Source organism: Ranitomeya imitator, chromosome 5, assembly GCF_032444005.1.
Source record: "Ranitomeya imitator isolate aRanImi1 chromosome 5, aRanImi1.pri, whole genome shotgun sequence".
NCBI classification, from domain to species: domain Eukaryota; kingdom Metazoa; phylum Chordata; class Amphibia; order Anura; family Dendrobatidae; genus Ranitomeya; species Ranitomeya imitator.
In genome coordinates this window covers 702,370,148-702,387,814 of record NC_091286.1, presented here as the reverse complement: position 1 = coordinate 702,387,814, position 17,667 = coordinate 702,370,148, and the positions used below count along the sequence as shown (strand labels likewise).

Genomic DNA, 17,667 nt, shown 5'->3' with positions numbered 1-17,667 from the left:
GTGACTCTGATTTGTTCATTATCATCCATTTCCGTCGATGCCTATGTGGATTCAGGCGCTGCCCTGAGTCTTATGGATTGGTCATTTGCCAATCGCTGTGGGTTTAGTCTGGAGCCTCTGGAAGTCCCTATTCCTTTGAAGGGAATTGACTCTACACCTTTGGCTATGAATAAACCTCAGTACTGGACACAAGTGACCATGCGTATGACTCCCGTTCATCAGGAGGTGATTCGCTTCCTGGTACTGTATAATTTGCATGATGTTCTAGTACTTGGTCTGCCATGGTTACAAACTCATAATCCAGTCCTTGACTGGAAATCAATGTCTGTGTTAAGCTGGGGTTGTCAGGGGGTTCATGATGATGCACCTCCGATTTCTATCGCTTCATCTACTCCTTCTGAGATTCCTGTGTTTTTGTCTGACTATCGGGATGTTTTTGAGGAGCCTAAGCTCAGTTCGCTTCCTCCTCACAGGGATTGCGATTGTGCTATAAATTTAATTCCAGGCAGTAAATTTCCTAAAGGTCGTTTGTTCAATCTGTCAGTGCCAGAGCATACTGCTATGCGGGATTATGTTAAGGAGTCCTTGGAAAAGGGACATATCCGTCCATCTTTGTCCCCTTTGGGAGCAGGTTTTTTTTTCGTGGCCAAAAAAGATGGTTCCTTGAGGCCTTGTATAGATTATCGTCTTTTGAATAAGATTACCGTAAAATATCAGTATCCTTTGCCATTGTTGACTGATTTGTTTGCTCGCATTAAGGGGGCTAAATGGTTCACTAAGATTGATCTTCGGGGTGCGTATAATCTTATACGAATAAAGCAAGGTGATGAGTGGAAAACCGCATTTAATACGCCTGAGGGCCATTTTGAGTATTTGGTAATGCCTTTTGGACTTTCTAATGCTCCTTCAGTCTTCCAGTCCTTTATGCACGATATTTTCCGTGAATATCTGGATAAATTTATGATTGTGTATTTGGATGATATTTTGGTTTTTTCTGATGACTGGGAGTCTCATGTTCAGCAGGTCAGGAAGGTGTTTCAGGTCCTGCGGGCCAATTCCTTGTTTGTAAAGGGCTCAAAGTGTCTCTTTGGAGTCCAGAAGATTTCTTTCTTGGGGTATATTTTTTCCCCTTCTACTATTGAGATGGATCCCGTCAAGGTTCAGGCTATTTGTGACTGGACGCAGCCTACATCTCTTAAGAGTCTACAGAAGTTCTTGGGCTTTGCTAATTTCTATCGTCGTTTTATAACTAATTTTTCTAGTGTTGTTAAGCCTTTGACGGATTTGACTAAGAAGGGTGCTGATGTTGCTAATTGGTCTCCTGCGGCTGTGGAGGCCTTTCAGGAACTTAAGCGCCGGTTTTCTTCTGCTCCTGTGTTGCGTCAGCCAGATGTTTCGCTCCCTTTTCAGGTTGAGGTTGATGCTTCCGAGATTGGAGCGGGGGCGGTTTTGTCACAGAGAAGCTCCGATGGCTCAGTGATGAAGCCATGCGCGTTTTTTTCTAGAAAGTTTTCGCCGGCTGAGCGGAATTATGATGTTGGTAATCGGGAACTTTTGGCCATGAAGTGGGCATTTGAGGAGTGGCGTCATTGGCTAGAGGGTGCTAGACATCGTGTGGTGGTCTTGACTGATCACAAAAATTTGATTTACCTTGAGTCTGCCAGGCGTCTGAATCCTAGACAGGCTCGTTGGTCACTGTTTTTCTCTCGTTTCGATTTTGTGGTTTCGTACCTGCCAGGTTCAAAGAATGTGAAGGCGGATGCTCTTTCTAGGAGTTTTGTGCCTGACTCCCTTGGAAATTCTGAGCCCTCTGGTATCCTTAAGGATGGGGTGATTTTGTCTGCTGTCTCCCCAGACTTGCGACGTGCTTTGCAGGAGTTTCAGGCGGGTAAACCTGATCGTTGTCCGCCTGAGAGACTGTTTGTTCCGGATAATTGTACCAGTAGAGTCATCTCCGAGGTCCATTCTTCTGCGTTGGCAGGTCATCCTGGAATATTTGGTACTAGAGACTTGGTGGCCAGGTCTTTTTGGTGGCCTTCCTTGTCGAGGGATGTGCGTTCTTTTGTGCAGTCTTGTGAGGTTTGTGCTCGGGCTAAGACTTGCTGTTCTCGGGCCAGTGGATTGTTGTCACCTTTGCCTATCCCGAAGAGGCCTTGGACGCACATTTCCATGGACTTTATTTCGGATCTCCCTGTCTCTCAAAAAATGTCCGTCATCTGGGTTGTGTGTGATCGCTTTTCTAAAATGGTTCATCTGGTACCCTTGCCTAAGTTGCCTTCCTCCTCTGAGTTGGTCCCTCTGTTTTTTCAGAATGTGGTTCGTTTGCATGGGATTCCTGAGAACATCGTTTCTGACAGGGGATCCCAGTTTGTGTCTAGATTTTGGCGGACGTTCTGTGCTAAGATGGGCATTGATTTGTCCTGTTCGTCTGCATTCCATCCTCAGACGAATGGCCAGACTGAACGAACTAATCAGACCTTGGAAACTTATTTAAGGTGTTTTGTTTCTGCTGATCAGGATGACTGGGTTACCTTTTTGCCGCTGGCCGAGTTTGCCCTTAATAATCGGGCTAGTTCTGCTACCTTGGTTTCTCCTTTCTTTTGTAATTCGGGGTTTCATCCTCGTTTTTCCTCTGGTCAGGTGGAACCTTCTGATTGTCCTGGAGTGGACATGGTGGTGGATAGGTTGCATCGGATTTGGAGTCATGTGGTGGACAATTTGAAGTTGTCCCAGGAGAAGGCTCAGCAGTTTGCTAATCGCCGTGTGGGTCCTCGACTTCTTGTTGGTGACTTGGTGTGGTTGTCTTCTCGTTTTGTTCCTATGAAGGTCTCTTCTCCTAAGTTCAAGCCTCGGTTCATCGGTCCCTATAGGATCTTGGAAATTCTTAACCCTGTGTCGTTTCGTTTGGATCTCCCGGCATCGTTTGCTATTCATAATGTGTTCCATCGGTCGTTGTTGCGGAAGTATGAGGTACCTGTTGTTCCTTCGCTTGAGCCTCCTGCTCCAGTGCTGGTGGAGGGAGAATTGGAGTATGTTGTGGAGAAGATCTTGGATTCTCGTGTTTCCAGACGGAAACTCCAGTATTTGGTCAAGTGGAAGGGTTATGGTCAGGAGGATAATTCTTGGGTGGTTGCCTCGGATGTTCATGCTGATGATTTGGTTCGCGCTTTTCATAGGGCTCATCCTGGTCGCCCTGGTGGTTCTCGTGAGGGTTTGGTGACCCCTCCTCAAGGGGGGGGTACTGTTGTGAGTTCTGTTTTTGGGCTCCCTCTGGTGGTTACTGATGGTACTGGGTGACTTGTCTTTCCTGGGTTTCTGGGTTCCACCTGTTCCATCAGCATATGGGAGTTTCCTATTTAACCTGGCTTTGCTGGCATTTCCTCGCCGGTTATCAATGTATCCAGTGTGTCTTGTTTCCTCTGCTCCCTGCTCCTAGAACCTTCTGGACAAGCTAAGTTTGGATTTTCCTGTTTTGTGTTTTGCTTAATTTGGTTTTTAGTCCAGCCTGCAGATATGTGATTCTCTGCTGCTGGTTGCTCTAGTGGGCTGAAATTGCTTTTCATGTACCATGAGTTGGCACATGAGTTCAAGTAATTTCAGGATGGTTTTTTGAAGGGTTTTTCGCTGACCGCGCAGTTCACTTTTGTATCCTCTGCTATCTAGCTTTAGCGGGCCTCATTTTGCTGAAACTGTTTTCATTCTATGTATGTGCTTTCCTCTCATTTCACCGTCATTATATGTGGGGGGCTGCTATTTGCTGTGGGGTATTTCTCTGGAGGCAAGAGAGGTCTGTGTTTCTTCTAATAGAGGAAGTTAGATCTTCGGCTGGAGCGAGACGTCTAGGATCATCGTAGGCACGTTCCCCGGCTACATTTATTTGTGTGTTAGGTTCAGGGTCGCGGTCAGCTCAGGTTCCATCGCCCTAGAGCTTGTTTGTATCTGTGCTTGTCCTTTTTGTGATCCCCTGCCATTGGGATCATGACAAACAGTATAACAAACTTCTGCAAAAACGTCTATGTTCGAAGTTCGGCACCGGTCACTTGGCATCCGATGCGAACCCCCAAATTTACAGTTGGGTTACTCCTCCATAGTCATCTCCTGCTGCATCATACATGTACAGCAGATTTTAGGAAGGGGTGCAAAATAAAAAACCTTCTTTCCATATTAAACCATGACCGGCAGCAATCCAGCAGCGCAGGAGATTCCTGAGCTCCAACACACTATGCTCCAGCATGATGTCATTAATGGGCGGTGGACATTCCTCCTTTGGCCTGCTTCCTGCCTCAGGAGCTCCAGTGCCACACAGTCCACAGATGACAGCCCCAGGGGTTGCATTAGGACCTTGGACAGCGTGTCTGAGGCCCCTGCATTAGTTGATTAGCAAATTTTGCAGAATTAGCAAGTTTAACCTACTTTAGGATTCATTCAGGCGATTGTGCTTTCTCCCTGTGTACTGTCCATATGCATAACAGACTGCAGTCAGAGATCACACAGACCACTAGAGTGCGAGTGCACTGCAGCATTTCTACAAGCTTTATTTCAGAAGGTAAAAAGGAGTTCGTGGATAATTTCTGAGCTGCCAACAGAATTAAGACTTATATCCCTGTGTAGTAAACAAGCTTTATTTGGCTGGCAAACCCGAACAGTATCACGGACGTCTGTTTAGAAGTCCAGGTGTCCGGTATGAACCCCAAGCGTTACCGTTCAGGTTCGTCCATCCTCACTTACATTGAATCAGCTAAATAGCCAACTCCTAGACAGGCCAGATGCATCTTATTGTTCTCTAGATTCAAGTTCTCTATCACATTCAGGCCAGATTCTAAGAATGTGAAACCTGACGCATTTGTCACGCAATATTGATTCAGTTTTGCCTCCAGAACCTTCATCCTCCATTCTTCCTAAGGGCATTGTGGTTTCTATGAAATCCTCGGAATTGAAAACTGAGATCCGTAAATCTCAGTCGTTTGCCCCGTCTGCCACTCTAGGGTACAAGTTATTCGTACCTAAGACTGTGCCTTTTACAGTCTTTTCATGATTTCATCTTGAGTGGCCATTCTGGGGTCACAGCTACGCAGAAAGCCATTTCCAGACTCTTTTGGTAGCTGTCTATGAGTAATGATATTAAAGATTTTGTATCTGCCTTTGAATTCTGTGTGCGCGCTTAGGTTTGTCATATTCTGCAGGGGAATTGGTTCAATTGCCAATTCCAGAAAGACCATGGACTCATCAGTCCATTCATTTCATCACGGATTTGCCTCTGTATGGAGGGAAAACTTATTTGGGTGGTGGTTGACAGATTCAGTAAACAAGCTCATTTTGTTCCTTTGTCAAGGTTACTTAATGCAGACACTCTCGCCAGGTTGTTCTTTCATCATTTGCCGAGGTTGCATGGAATTCCGCTTAACATTGTGTCTGTTAGGGAATTAAAATTTGTCTCCAAGTTCTGGAGAGTTATTTATTTATTTATTTTTTTTAAGAAACTGGGGATTGACTTGTCATTTTACTCTGCTTACCACCCTGAAACCAATGGTCAGACAAAGGACAAATCAATCTTTGTAGCAAATTTTGAGCTGTTTTGTTGCTTCCTCTGGCACAATTCACCTTTAGCAGTCAGGTCCATCAATCCACTGGAACTTCACCATGTGTCTGTAATTATGGCTTTCATCCCCTTTTGGGTGAGTTTTCCAGGATAAGTTTTGAGTGTCCTGGGGTGGAGGTTGCCATACAGAAGCTTGGGGATATTTGAAAATAGGTTCAAAAGAACATTAGGGTTGTTCAAGTTCGCCAAAATCGGAAGACGTTCGGTGGTTCCTCTTTTTAAAGTGGGCGATAGGGTTTGGCTATCACTCAGAAACATTAAACTCATGGGATCGGCGGTGAAGTTGGGTCCAAAGTTCATGAGGTTCTGGAAGTGGTCAATACGGTGGGATTTAAGTTGAAGCTTCCTCCATCTCTCTGAATGCCTAATCTTCCATAGAACCCTGTTGAAGGAGTTTGTCCTCTCGATGGCCTCTCCCTCATCCTGCCTCCTGTGGTTGCTGTTGATGATAGTTTAGAGATTTAGGCACACAAAGTTGTGGATTCCCTGAGAGGGTCCCTAATTCCCTCCAGTACCTCATTAATTGGAAGGGATATGGACCTGAGGAGAGAGCCTGGGTTCAAGCCTGATCCACGAGGGCCTATCTACTGGTCAGGGACTTTGATTCTAGGTTTGCTGGGAAGCCTGTGGATCTGGTTGCCCCCCTAGAAAGGGTACCGTCACTGTTTCACCTTTACTGTTGCCTAGGGATGCTGTGACAGCTCTGACAACCTATGTGAGCTGGCTATCTTTGAGCAGTCCAGTGTCAGCTGTTGTTTAGACTATTTTGGTGTGTCCTTAGCTCTGTGTCTGATCTTGTTTGATTCTCTGATCTTGTTGCCAGACCTACTATTTGGCGTGACCAGTCATGTGGACTATCCCATCTGCTCTTGACATTTTCTGACTTCAGGTACCTGACCCTGGACTTGGTCTCTATTTGTTTGACTTTCTCCCTTGTCTTGACGTACCCTTCTGGCATTTGACCCCAGACTGTTCCCTGACCACGCCTTTGTCTTGCCCCTCTGTACCACGAGCCCCGCTGTTATCTGACCTCGGACCTTTTGACTGTCTCACGGCTTGTCCATTAGTGACTCTACGTCACAGATACTTCCATAGTCAGATGTATCCTGGTCTTTTTTACTCCTTTTCGTGTGGTTAGACCATTATTAGTTGGTCCTTTTTAAGGCATACAGTATCTAATAAATGCTATGATTTTCTGATATGATTTTTCTGTGAATTTTTTTTCTTTCATGGATTCTTCTGTCAAACAGTTTCAGGATCGGTGATTTATTTAGAACAATGTTAAAAATATATATAAATGAGGTATCACCGTAATTTAATGAAAGTACAGAATAAATGTTAACAAGTTAATCACATGCCATGATGAATACTGTAAAAAAACTGAAATAAAAAGACTTTTACAGATTTTTTTTTTATTACTTTTGAGACAAAAAGATGGAACAAAGAGTGATCAATAGGATGAAGGTTGAAGGTACCCAAAATATTATACCGGTTTGTCCTGGAAAAAAAAAAACAAGTCTTAATACAGCCCAGTCTAAAGAAGTTATGGGTCCAAGATTATGACTAATAAAAAAAGGCTTTTTTTTCTGTGCAAAAGAAGTAAAAATCAAAGAACAAAATTGGTATAAGAATTGTAATAAAGATTGCATGTCAATGATCCTGAATGATGATGCCCGGATTCATCAAGATCAGTGATTTTTCTCATCGGACCTGAAGAGGGGGAGAGGCAGAGTCAGACAGTGACGCCTCTTCATGAGTTTGGAACGTCTGATGAATGGCGCGAGACCCCGTGTTCTACATCAGAATTATTACTCTAGCGAATGAGATTTCTGGCTTACAACGTGAATTAGACAAGCTGTGGCCTCATGACCTGCCATGCCCCTGTCCCGCCCCAGCTGTGCCCACTTTGGTAGTGTTGGAAATATCTGGAGTGAAAATGTCAAAAAGTTCTACCAAATCTCTGCGTCTTTTCAAACCATTTACACCACTTTCTTTTTGGCATGATTTCGCTGATGAATCAGGGCCCACGTGTACGTGTGAATAGACTCCAGAATTTATGTCTTTTTAGTTAATTCCACCTCCCAAAACATGTAATAAAAAAAGATCAAAAAGTTATACTTACCAGATGATGGTACCAATGAAAACTTCATATTGCGCTGAAAAAAAAAATAAGCCCCTACACAGATCTGACTGATACATGTTAAAAGTTATGAGCGACAGAAATATAAAATTTTTTTCAAACAGTAATGCACAGAAGTAATAAAACAATCAAAATTTGGTAACGCCATACTTGTATGGTCCCAGGAATGAAGACAGCACTTCATTTGTGCAACACGTTGAATGGTGTAAAAAAAAAAAAAATGCGGGATTGAGGTTTTTTCCTATTCCTTGCCATTCACAGTTAATAAAAGTTGGATACTAAGGCATAAGTATCCCGAAATAATGCCACTGATAAGTATACCTCATCCTGCAAAAAACAAGTTGTGATATTATTACAAAGGAAAAACAAAAATGACAGTAAAAAAAAAAAAAATTGTCCCAAACTCGGCAAATCTGACAGGGTTACGCCGTCCTCAGCACAAGGTCATCAATTCTCGGAAGTAGTTTAGAAACACTTTAGTTTGTGCCAAAAAAAAACCTGTCTTATGTTACTTGCATCACAGTTCCAGTATGTGTTTTTTCGATTCTTGACAATGCATCGAGGCCAGAAACAAGTCAACGACTGGACGGTCTACACTTAGTGTAAGGACGCACAGAAATATCACATCTAAAACGGACTAAAAATTGGAAAATTCTTGGAAAATTGGAAATTTTGTCAGAAATTTTTTGGCACCAAGAGATTCCAGAAAAGACATTTAAAAAATGATGGAAATTTTTCCTACAAACACTGTTTGACATGACCATAGTGAGGTTTTCCCTTATTTTCTCTTCCCGGTCTATCAATATATTATTGCAAATCTAAGATGAGCAACTCCTCTGTAGTGAACGTCTGTCATCATCATACGGATGGCCAAAGACCAGAGATAAGTGGCAACCGGTCCTCTGATGTCACAATCACCAGATCCAACCTTTCCTATTATCTTATCTAGTGACTGGAGAAAGTTCAGAGAAGAGCCATCAGGACGGTGAGCGGACTGCAAAGTATGTCCTACGAGGAACGGTTGAAGGATCTGGGAATGTTTAGCTTGTAAAAAAAAAAGGCTAAGAGGAGACTTAATAGCTGTCTACAAATATCTGAAGGGCTGTCACATTGTAGAGGATCATCATTATTCTCATTTGCACAAGGAAAGACTAGAAGCAATGGGATGAAACTGAATGGGAGGAGACAGATTAGATATTAGAAAAAACTTTTTGACAGTGAGGGTGATCAATGAGTGGAACAGGTGGCCACGGGAGGTGGCGAGTTCTCCTTCAATGGAAGTCTTCAAACAGAGGCTGGACAGACATCTATCCGGGATGGTTTAGTGAGTCCTACATTGAGTTGGAAGGGACCCAGGAGGTCCCTTCCAACTCTGACATTTAGGATTCTCTGGCTTCAGGTCTAAGTATAGTGAGGAACATCAGATCGAAGAAATGAAAGACACAATGAAGATACACAGAGTTGCTTGAAGTTGTAACATTTTAATGAAAACTTAGACCAAAATCCACTATTTTTCACCCTGATCTTTGCAAGCCTCAGGGCGGCACATTAATGCATTGGCACTGTGGCGCTCATGAACTGACACAGGATGGGAAAGTACAGACCAAAGTTAGACAGATGCAAGAGGCGGGGGTTGGGGGCTGTTAAGTGAACTTAGTGCAATTTTTTTTTTCTAGCACCATAATATTGGCAGGGAGAAGCGTGAATGTGGATGGGGGAAAGGCTGGGAATCCAAAACATATGTGACATGGTCTGTGCCCCTCTGTTATCATGACATCAGTCAATAAATAAAAGCTCATAATGTAGAATAAATATACAGAACAAAAATAAATAAAATCCTAACACAACACGTACAACACAGCACAGCTCCAATGCACACGCACACACGCACTAAAGTTTGGGGCAAATCACAGCACATTCATCACAGTGAAAGATCACAGCAAAGACAGGCCCACTTCCCCTTGTCTGTAGGGCTCTGCCCGGGCCGGTACGCTGAAATATAATGGACCAGGTCTGCTCAATGCCGTATATTGTGTGAGCTCAGACGTTACTGATCCTCACACTCATCATGTGATCGATCACGCATTGTAATCACTGCTCTAGATACATTTTATAGAGAATCATTCCTAGCGCTGATCTAGCTCTACAGATTACTCCAGAATCCTTACTAGTGAATTTACACTAAATTATCACCCCCACATGCAGTTACCAATCCCATCATGCTCCACCCACTTCAGAGACACCTTACTCTATGACCGGGATTATAGCCGTGCATGCATATTATTAATGCTCACACATTTCCTTACCACATTCTAAACCCTTTCCCTATGTAATGATGAAGCCTAAAGCCCCAATAGCTCTATCGCTGCCCCAATCCCATTATTCAAGTTGACCTGGACATATTAGTCAGATTATGACACTCCGCCATGTCACTGCATATGGTTTCTGCATGCTGCCTGAACATTACGAGATGTGCCACTTTTTGTTTGAGAATCCTTCCTCTGTCAAACTCTTGATCTGTGGAGAATCCTTTTCAGATATAATTGATATAACCAGTCTTTTTAGCCACTGACAATTAAATAATCAACTACAAGATTCATGAAAAAAAGTATTTCTATTCACTGTAAAATATCTCTTGCATTCCTTGATGAGGGGACACCGGAAAATTATAGGTGTTCCTAGGTGGTGTGACAAAAAAAAAAAAAATGTACTGGCTCCTCTCGAGTAGGATACATCCATCTCATCTAGGTACTGACCTAAACAGTTTCTACTTAGAGGGGTATTCTTAAGTTCTTCAATTGATTTAATTAATTTGATAACATGTCAATAACCAAATTGATTTGTTTTTTTATATCATTCTCCTGAAATAAGAGCTTTTATCTTACATAGTGTGCAGCTTGGTTCCATGGAGCCAAGCCTCCACACCCAGGCAAAGAGTACAGGTAGGTACATTCTAGGAAGAGTTAAGTTTTAACATCACAGTCAGCTCTCTCCAACCCACTGATTCCTATACAGCAGTTAGATGCTCATCACCCGTTCAGATCCTGACCAGCTGCTGTTATAAATCTTGCAAAATCCAGCAGCTTTCACAGCATTTATATACTCGGCTCCCCTATATCTATAATATGATGCCTACAGATCTGACTGCATTTTCATGGTGACCAGATTCCTGTAAGAGTAACTAAACTGTGAGTATACTTTTTCATATTTAGCAGGAAATGTAATATCCTGCAGATCAGTGTGGGTCTAGAGACCCCTAAACCAGACCATATTGCTCAATAGATTCCCAAACAGTTCGCAGCTCGACAGGAGCACACAGCTCCAGCTTGTGTGCACATACAAAAAGGTGTAAGGATTCAATACAAAGCACGGGCAAAAAAGTCTATGCTTTCTAGTGGATCCATAGTTCACCAATCTGCAGGCAGTTAAAGTAAAATTCTCCTGAGGTGTATTATTATTAGTGAGCTTCAGCTCGATCTCAAGACATGGCGACTTGATGGATGAATGCTCTGTAGGAAGATTGATCTTGCAAATGACTAGATAGGTCCACCAGGGTCTACTCCACTGTTATCTTGATTGTATCAAGCCAACGGGTTGCTGGTCTTCTCTTCGCTTTGTTCCTTCTATTCTCCCGACCATGATGTCCTTCTCCAGTGAGTGCTCTCTTTGTTTCATAAGTCCAAAGTAGGCAAGTCGTATCATGACGATTCTTGCTTTCGATGACGTGTGTTGGTTGATTTGTTCCAGGATTGATTTATTTGTTCTTCTTGCCATTCATGGTATTGATAACATCATTCTCCAGCACCACATTTCAAAGGTGTTGATCCTTCTTCTGTCTTGTTTCTTTATCGTCCAGGTTTCGCATCGATATGTTACTACAGAAAAGACCAGACTTTGTACAAGTCGTGCAGTGTCTTCGTTGCCAGTGAAATGTTCATCGATTTGAAGACCTTGTCCAGTTACTTCATTGCCGATTTGCCTATAGCTGTTCTCCTATTGACTTCCTGTGTCATTTCTACCACAGGCTGTCACGAGGGGTGGCGAGTTCTCCTTCAATGGAAGTCTTCAGGCGCTGGACAAACATCTGTCAGCGATGATTTAATGACTCCTGCATTGAGCAGGGGGTGGGACCAGATGACCCTGGAGATCCCTTCTAACTCTACCCTTCTAGGATTCTGATGGAGTCCTGATCTGGATCCTATGTCGGCGAGGTTTGACCTATGCAAAAATGAACTTGAAATCCAAAGTAGATGCAAAAGCTGGAAGGTCGCTTTAGAAACAGATTTGGTGAGAGACTAAAAGAAAACTACCCTTCGTCTCTTAGTAGACATCTGCATCCACAGTGAGGACATCCGTAAGGACACAGGATCATCAGAAAAGCAGGTTGAGCATATCCGAGGATTTGCTTTTCATAAGTGCTTGTCTTCATAGGCTATGAACTCAGCAAAGCTTAAATAGCTGCTGAAGTGTCCGTAGAAACACTAGTAACGACTGAAGGAATATTCTCCTCAGGAGAGGTCATCTTCTGCATCCTTGATTTAAAAGCGTAAAGTTCAGAGTAAGTAGGAGAGTAATTAGTGCATATTTCAAAAGTAGGCCACAAAAATCCGAGCCTAAATAACTCAGCTCTGCCTGGAAGACAGGTTCATCCATAGGACCACAGCAAGACTAATGGAACTGTGGCAGCTCGTGAGATGGCGAGGCACGTTCACACAGGAAGAAAAATGAGCAGAGCTACCTGAACTCTGAGCAAGGCCTATCTTCACAAGGAAAAAGTGGTCCAGAGATGGGGAGAAACTAGGCTGAAGTAGTCGTTACTGCAAAAACAGTCATCCTTTAGTAGGTAGCAGAACAGTGAGGCTAGCCTATTCCCATTGTATTCCAGCAATCAGCTGTAACATCCTCAACACTGTTCTCATGTCTAACTAAACAAAAACTGAATTCTTTAGGTAGAGCAGATGTGGAGAAAATGATCTGTGTCTGTCTCGTAAAACTGGTCAGCTCAAGATAAACCAACATTGTTTTATTGTCACCCCACTAAGCGTCAGATGGCCTGTGCCCAAATGAGCCACGGTGGACCTTATAAACCTGCAGGCTGAATCTATGTCACCGCGGGTCATGAGCATTTGATTAACTGCTAAAAAAAAGGAACTAAGGAGCGTAAAAAAACCCTACTGTGAAATGGTCCAGTGGACGTTATTACTGCTGGAATATCTGGGAGATCAGGTGGACGTGTGCTTGAGATGAAGCCCTTTGCTACTGATTGAGTGATTGCATCTGACGAAGCCATTCCAAAAACAGCCACTAAAAAAGTAACATTTGTCAGTAGAATGGATGCCTCTCTGTGGCGGACCTTGTGGGGTCACTATAGGGGCTGAGTCCGAGTCTGTGGGACATACTGCACCTACAGCCTATCGAGAGAAAAGTGCAATATAAATGTTTATTTGCCAACGCACTTTGAGGGATGGGTCTGATATTAGGTTTTTTTGCTGTAAGAGAGCGCTCACTGAGTATGTTGGAAGGTCCTGCGAGTGGACCAGATTCCTGAAGAGCACACGGTGAGGCCATGTACCGGGATGGTCTGTGTTGGAAGGTCCTGCAAGAGGTCAGACTTCCTGAATAGCAAGTGGTGAGACCATGTGCCGGCAGAGCCTGTGACGGCTGTGTTGGAGAAGCTTCCCTCCTTCTAAGGGTCTGGAACTGTTGGGTGGGATGTTGCGGAGCAAGTCATCATAAGGGACAGTGATCCTAGTAAGGCAGTTTCCCTGGAAGCCAGGACTGACAAGGAGTCAGCGTGTGGAGCAGAGCTCCTGGAAGGTAACCTCAGACAAGGCGGTTGTAAGAAACGGCAGAGAGGTTTATCTGCTACGTGAACAGACTGGTGGTCATGATATGTTCGTGGATGTAATGAAATGAACTTTACGTTATGCGGTTTATGTAGTGCAAATAAACCAAATAGACTGTTTTGTGAGAAAAGGTTCCTGTGTCCCCCAACATACTCAGTGAGCGCTTACACTGCTCATAAATCATCCAAAAGCCTAATTTTGGCCCAATTGTAAGACGGGTTACAAATAAAAGCCCCTGGTCACAATCAATCAGAACCACAACTTCCTTTCCAACCACAGCTGTGCCAAAGTCTCGCTAAATTATGAGGCTTGAGATGCTTGCTGGGAGCGAGGGCGTGAGTTCGGCTTTACTCATAGACTGGACAGAGAAACAATGTAAAGTACCGGTAACTGTCGTATGTGAGGTCATTTCCATGCACGATTATTTGTCAGATCTTTAGGACCCCCTTATTAAAAAGGGAGTCAGAAGATTATATGTCGGATGTGTGAGGACCTGGAAGATCCTCTGTAGAAAAACCACTGCATGTCCGAATCCAAGAGAAAGACTACAGTTCCATCCATCCAAACACTCGTAGGACACTCCCACACGCAGAGCACAGACATTGCTGTCACTACATGAAATAAAGGGTTAAGATGTCAGTGGCCAATGCTCCGGGCAGAAGACAAATGTGAGGAGCAGGTGGCAATTGTCCCGGTTGCAGACACCACAGTCTTGTGCCGCTGGCAGGTAGACAATGGAGAGTCACAGTTTATCCCCTCTCTCGAAAAATTACAGGTGAGGTTTTATGTGATGGGTGTGACGGACAAAGGGCAGAAGGGCCAATCTTCTGCAGGAGTGGGGTATCATGGACGAGTGGGTGCAATTCAGTGCCTATTACCAGATCCCACTGGATCTCCCTCCAGGAGGGGCGAGGATTCTAGCTGAGGCTCGCTTCGGGACATGGTCATCAATCTGAGCACCTGTAAAAGATAGTGACACTGTTATAGAGAGACCTCATAGAAGGTGATCAGTGATACACCGACATCCCAACCAAACACACAAGTCTACAAAGACCGCCCCGAGTAGAAGAAGGCTTCATCTGATCACACGGGAAGAACTGTGGTGGGAAGATGTACACAGCGAGTTCACCAGCAGAATAGTGAGTGCAGCTCTGGGGTATATTACAGGATGTAACTCAGGATCAGTAATGTAATGTATGTACACAGTGAATGCACCAGCAGAATAGTGAGTGCAGCTCTGGAGTATAATACAGGATGTAACTCAGGATCAGTAATGTAATGTATGTACACAGTGACTGCACCAGCAGAATAGTGAGTGCAGCTCTGGAGTATAATACAGGAGGTAACTCAGGATCAGTAATGTAATGTATATACACAGTGACTGCACCAGCAGAATAGTGAGTGCAGCTCTGGGGTATAATACAGGAGGTAACTCAGGATCAGTAATGTAATGTATGTACACAGTGACTGCACCAGCAGAATAGTGAGTGCAGCTCTGGGGTATAATACAGGATGTAACTCAGGATCAGTAATGTAATGTATGTACAGAGTGACTGCACCAGCAGAATAGTGAGTGCAGCTCTGAAGTATAATACAGGATGTAACTCAGGATCAGTAATGTAATGTATGTACACAGTGACTGCACCAGCAGAATAGTGAGTGCAGCCCTGGAGTATAATACAGGATGTAACTCCGGATCAGTAATGTAATGTATGTACACAGTGACTGCACCAGCAGAATAGTGAGTGCAGCTCTGGAGTATAACACAGGGTGTAACTCAGGATCAGTAATGTAATGTATGTACACAGTGACTGCACCAGCAGAATAGTGAGTGCAGCTCTGGAGTATAATACAGGAGGTAACTCAGGATCAGTAATGTAATGTATGTACACAGTGACTGCACAAGCAGAATAGTGAGTGCAGCCCTGAGGTATAATACAGGATGTAACTCAGGATCAGTAATGTAATGTATGTACACAGTGACTGCACCAGCAGAATAGTGAGTGCAGCTCTGGGGTATAATACAGTAGGTAACTCAGGATCAGTAATGTAATGTATGTACACAGTGACTGCACCAGCAGAATAGTGAGTGCAGCTCTGGCGTATAATACAGGATGTAACTCAGGATCAGTAATGTATGTACACAGTGACTGCACCAGCAGAATAGTGAGTGCAGCTCTGGAGTATAATACAGGATGTAACTCAGGATCAGTAATGTAATGTATGTACACAGTGACTGCACCAGCAGAATAGTGAGTGCAGCTCTGGGGTATAATACAGGATGTAACTCAGGATCAGTAATGTATGTACACAGTGACTGCACCAGCAGAATAGTGAGTGCAGCTCTGGGGTATAATACAGGGTGTAACTCAGGATCAGTAATGTAATGTATGTACACAGTGACTGCACCAGCAGAATAGTGAGTGCAGCTCTGGGGTATAATACAGGGTGTAACTCAGGATCGGTAATGTAATGTAGGTACAAAGTGACTGCAGCAGCAGAATAGTGAGTGCAGCTCTGGGGTATAATACAGGGTGTACAGTAGGTGAAATAACTATTGAACAGGAATTTTCTAAGTAAATATATTTCTAAAGGTGCTATTGATATAAAATTCTCCCCAGATGTCCATAACAACCCATCCAATCCACATAGGCAAATAAATCAAACCAAATACGTCCATAAATTAAGTTAATAATGAGAAATGACACATGGATAAAGTATTGCACATGCTTACTGAAATGTAACCAAAACTTTGTACAAAAGTCTTTTTTTGTTGGTAACAGCTCCAAGATGCTTCCTGTACGGAGAAACTAGTGGCAGACATTGCTCAGGTGGGATTTTGGCCCATTCCTCCACACAAACACTCTTCACATCCTGAAGGTCCCTTGGGGTTTTTCTATAAACTCTGAGTTTTAGTTCCTTCCATACATTTTCTATAGGATTCAGGTCCGGCAATCGGCTCAGCCAGTCTAGCAGCTTTATTTTCTCTCTCTGATACCAGTTGAGAGTTTCCCTGGCTGTGTGTTTTGGATCACTGAATTGCTGAAATATTCATCCTTGTTTCATCTTCAGCATCCTGGTAGATGACAGCGGAGTTTTATCAAGAATGTCTCGGTACATTTGTCTGTTCATCCTTCCTTCAACAAAAAAGTTTGCCAGTGCTGTATGCTGAAAAACAACCCCACACCATGATGTTCCAACCTCCAAACGTCACTGTTTGGCGTTTTGGGGGTTATATGCAGTGACTTTTGGCCTCTAAACATGGTGTGTATTATGTCATCCAAAGAGTTCAATTTTGGTCTCAGCTGACCAGACTATATTCTCCCAGTATTTCACAGGCTTGTCCAAATGTTGTTGAGCAAAATGTAAATGCGCTTGAACATGCTTTTTGTTCAGCGTGTTGAGCATACATACAGGCCATGGAGGTTGTGTGGTGAGCGTACATTCAAGCCATGGACGTTGTGTGGTGAGCGTTCATACAACCCTTGTAGATTGTGTGGCGAGCGTACATACAGCCCTTGGAGGTTGAGTGCATTACTTTAAGTTTTCTTTTAAACAATTGTACCTGCTGATTCTAGGACTTTCTGTAGCTCTCTATAGGTGCTCCTTGGCTCGTGGACAACTCTTCTGAAAATTATTTGCACTCCTCTGTCTGAAATCTTATTGGGAGCACCTGGTCATAGACGACTTGTGGTGAAATTATGTCCTTTCCACTACCGGATTATGGTCTCAACTGGAAGATTCAGTAGTTTAGAAATTCTTCTGTAACCAATGCCATCAGTATGTTTTGCAACAATAAGGTTGTGAATGTCTTGAGACAGCTCACTGGTTTTACTCATCATGAGATGTTTCTTGTGTGGAACCATGGTAATGAGAAATCTTTTTATAGGTCATCAGCTGAACCAGCTGATATTATTTATCCCCAATAAGTGGCAAGATTGCTTTCTAATTTCCAGACTTTCCAGGGCTTTTTGTGCCTCTCTTTCTCCATGTGTTCAATGTGTTCATGTGTTTCTTCTTGTGTCATTTCTCATTATTACACATAATTTATGGATATCTATGGTTTAAAAATTCAATTTAAC

The 17,667-nt window shown here is 43.4% G+C and overlaps 1 protein-coding gene across 1 annotated transcript in view; it reads right to left on the bottom strand.

The window, feature by feature from the left end:
- Nucleotides 1-9,204: 9,204 nt before the first annotated feature.
- Nucleotides 9,205-17,667, bottom strand: part of DPYSL5 (dihydropyrimidinase like 5) — a 113,844-nt gene continuing 105,381 nt past the window's right edge. Inside the window, exon 13 of the mRNA XM_069728540.1 lies at nucleotides 9,205-14,545. Coding sequence (XP_069584641.1) covers nucleotides 14,460-14,545 — 86 coding nt within the window. The 3' untranslated portion in view covers nucleotides 9,205-14,459. The remainder of the gene's footprint in view (nucleotides 14,546-17,667) is intronic.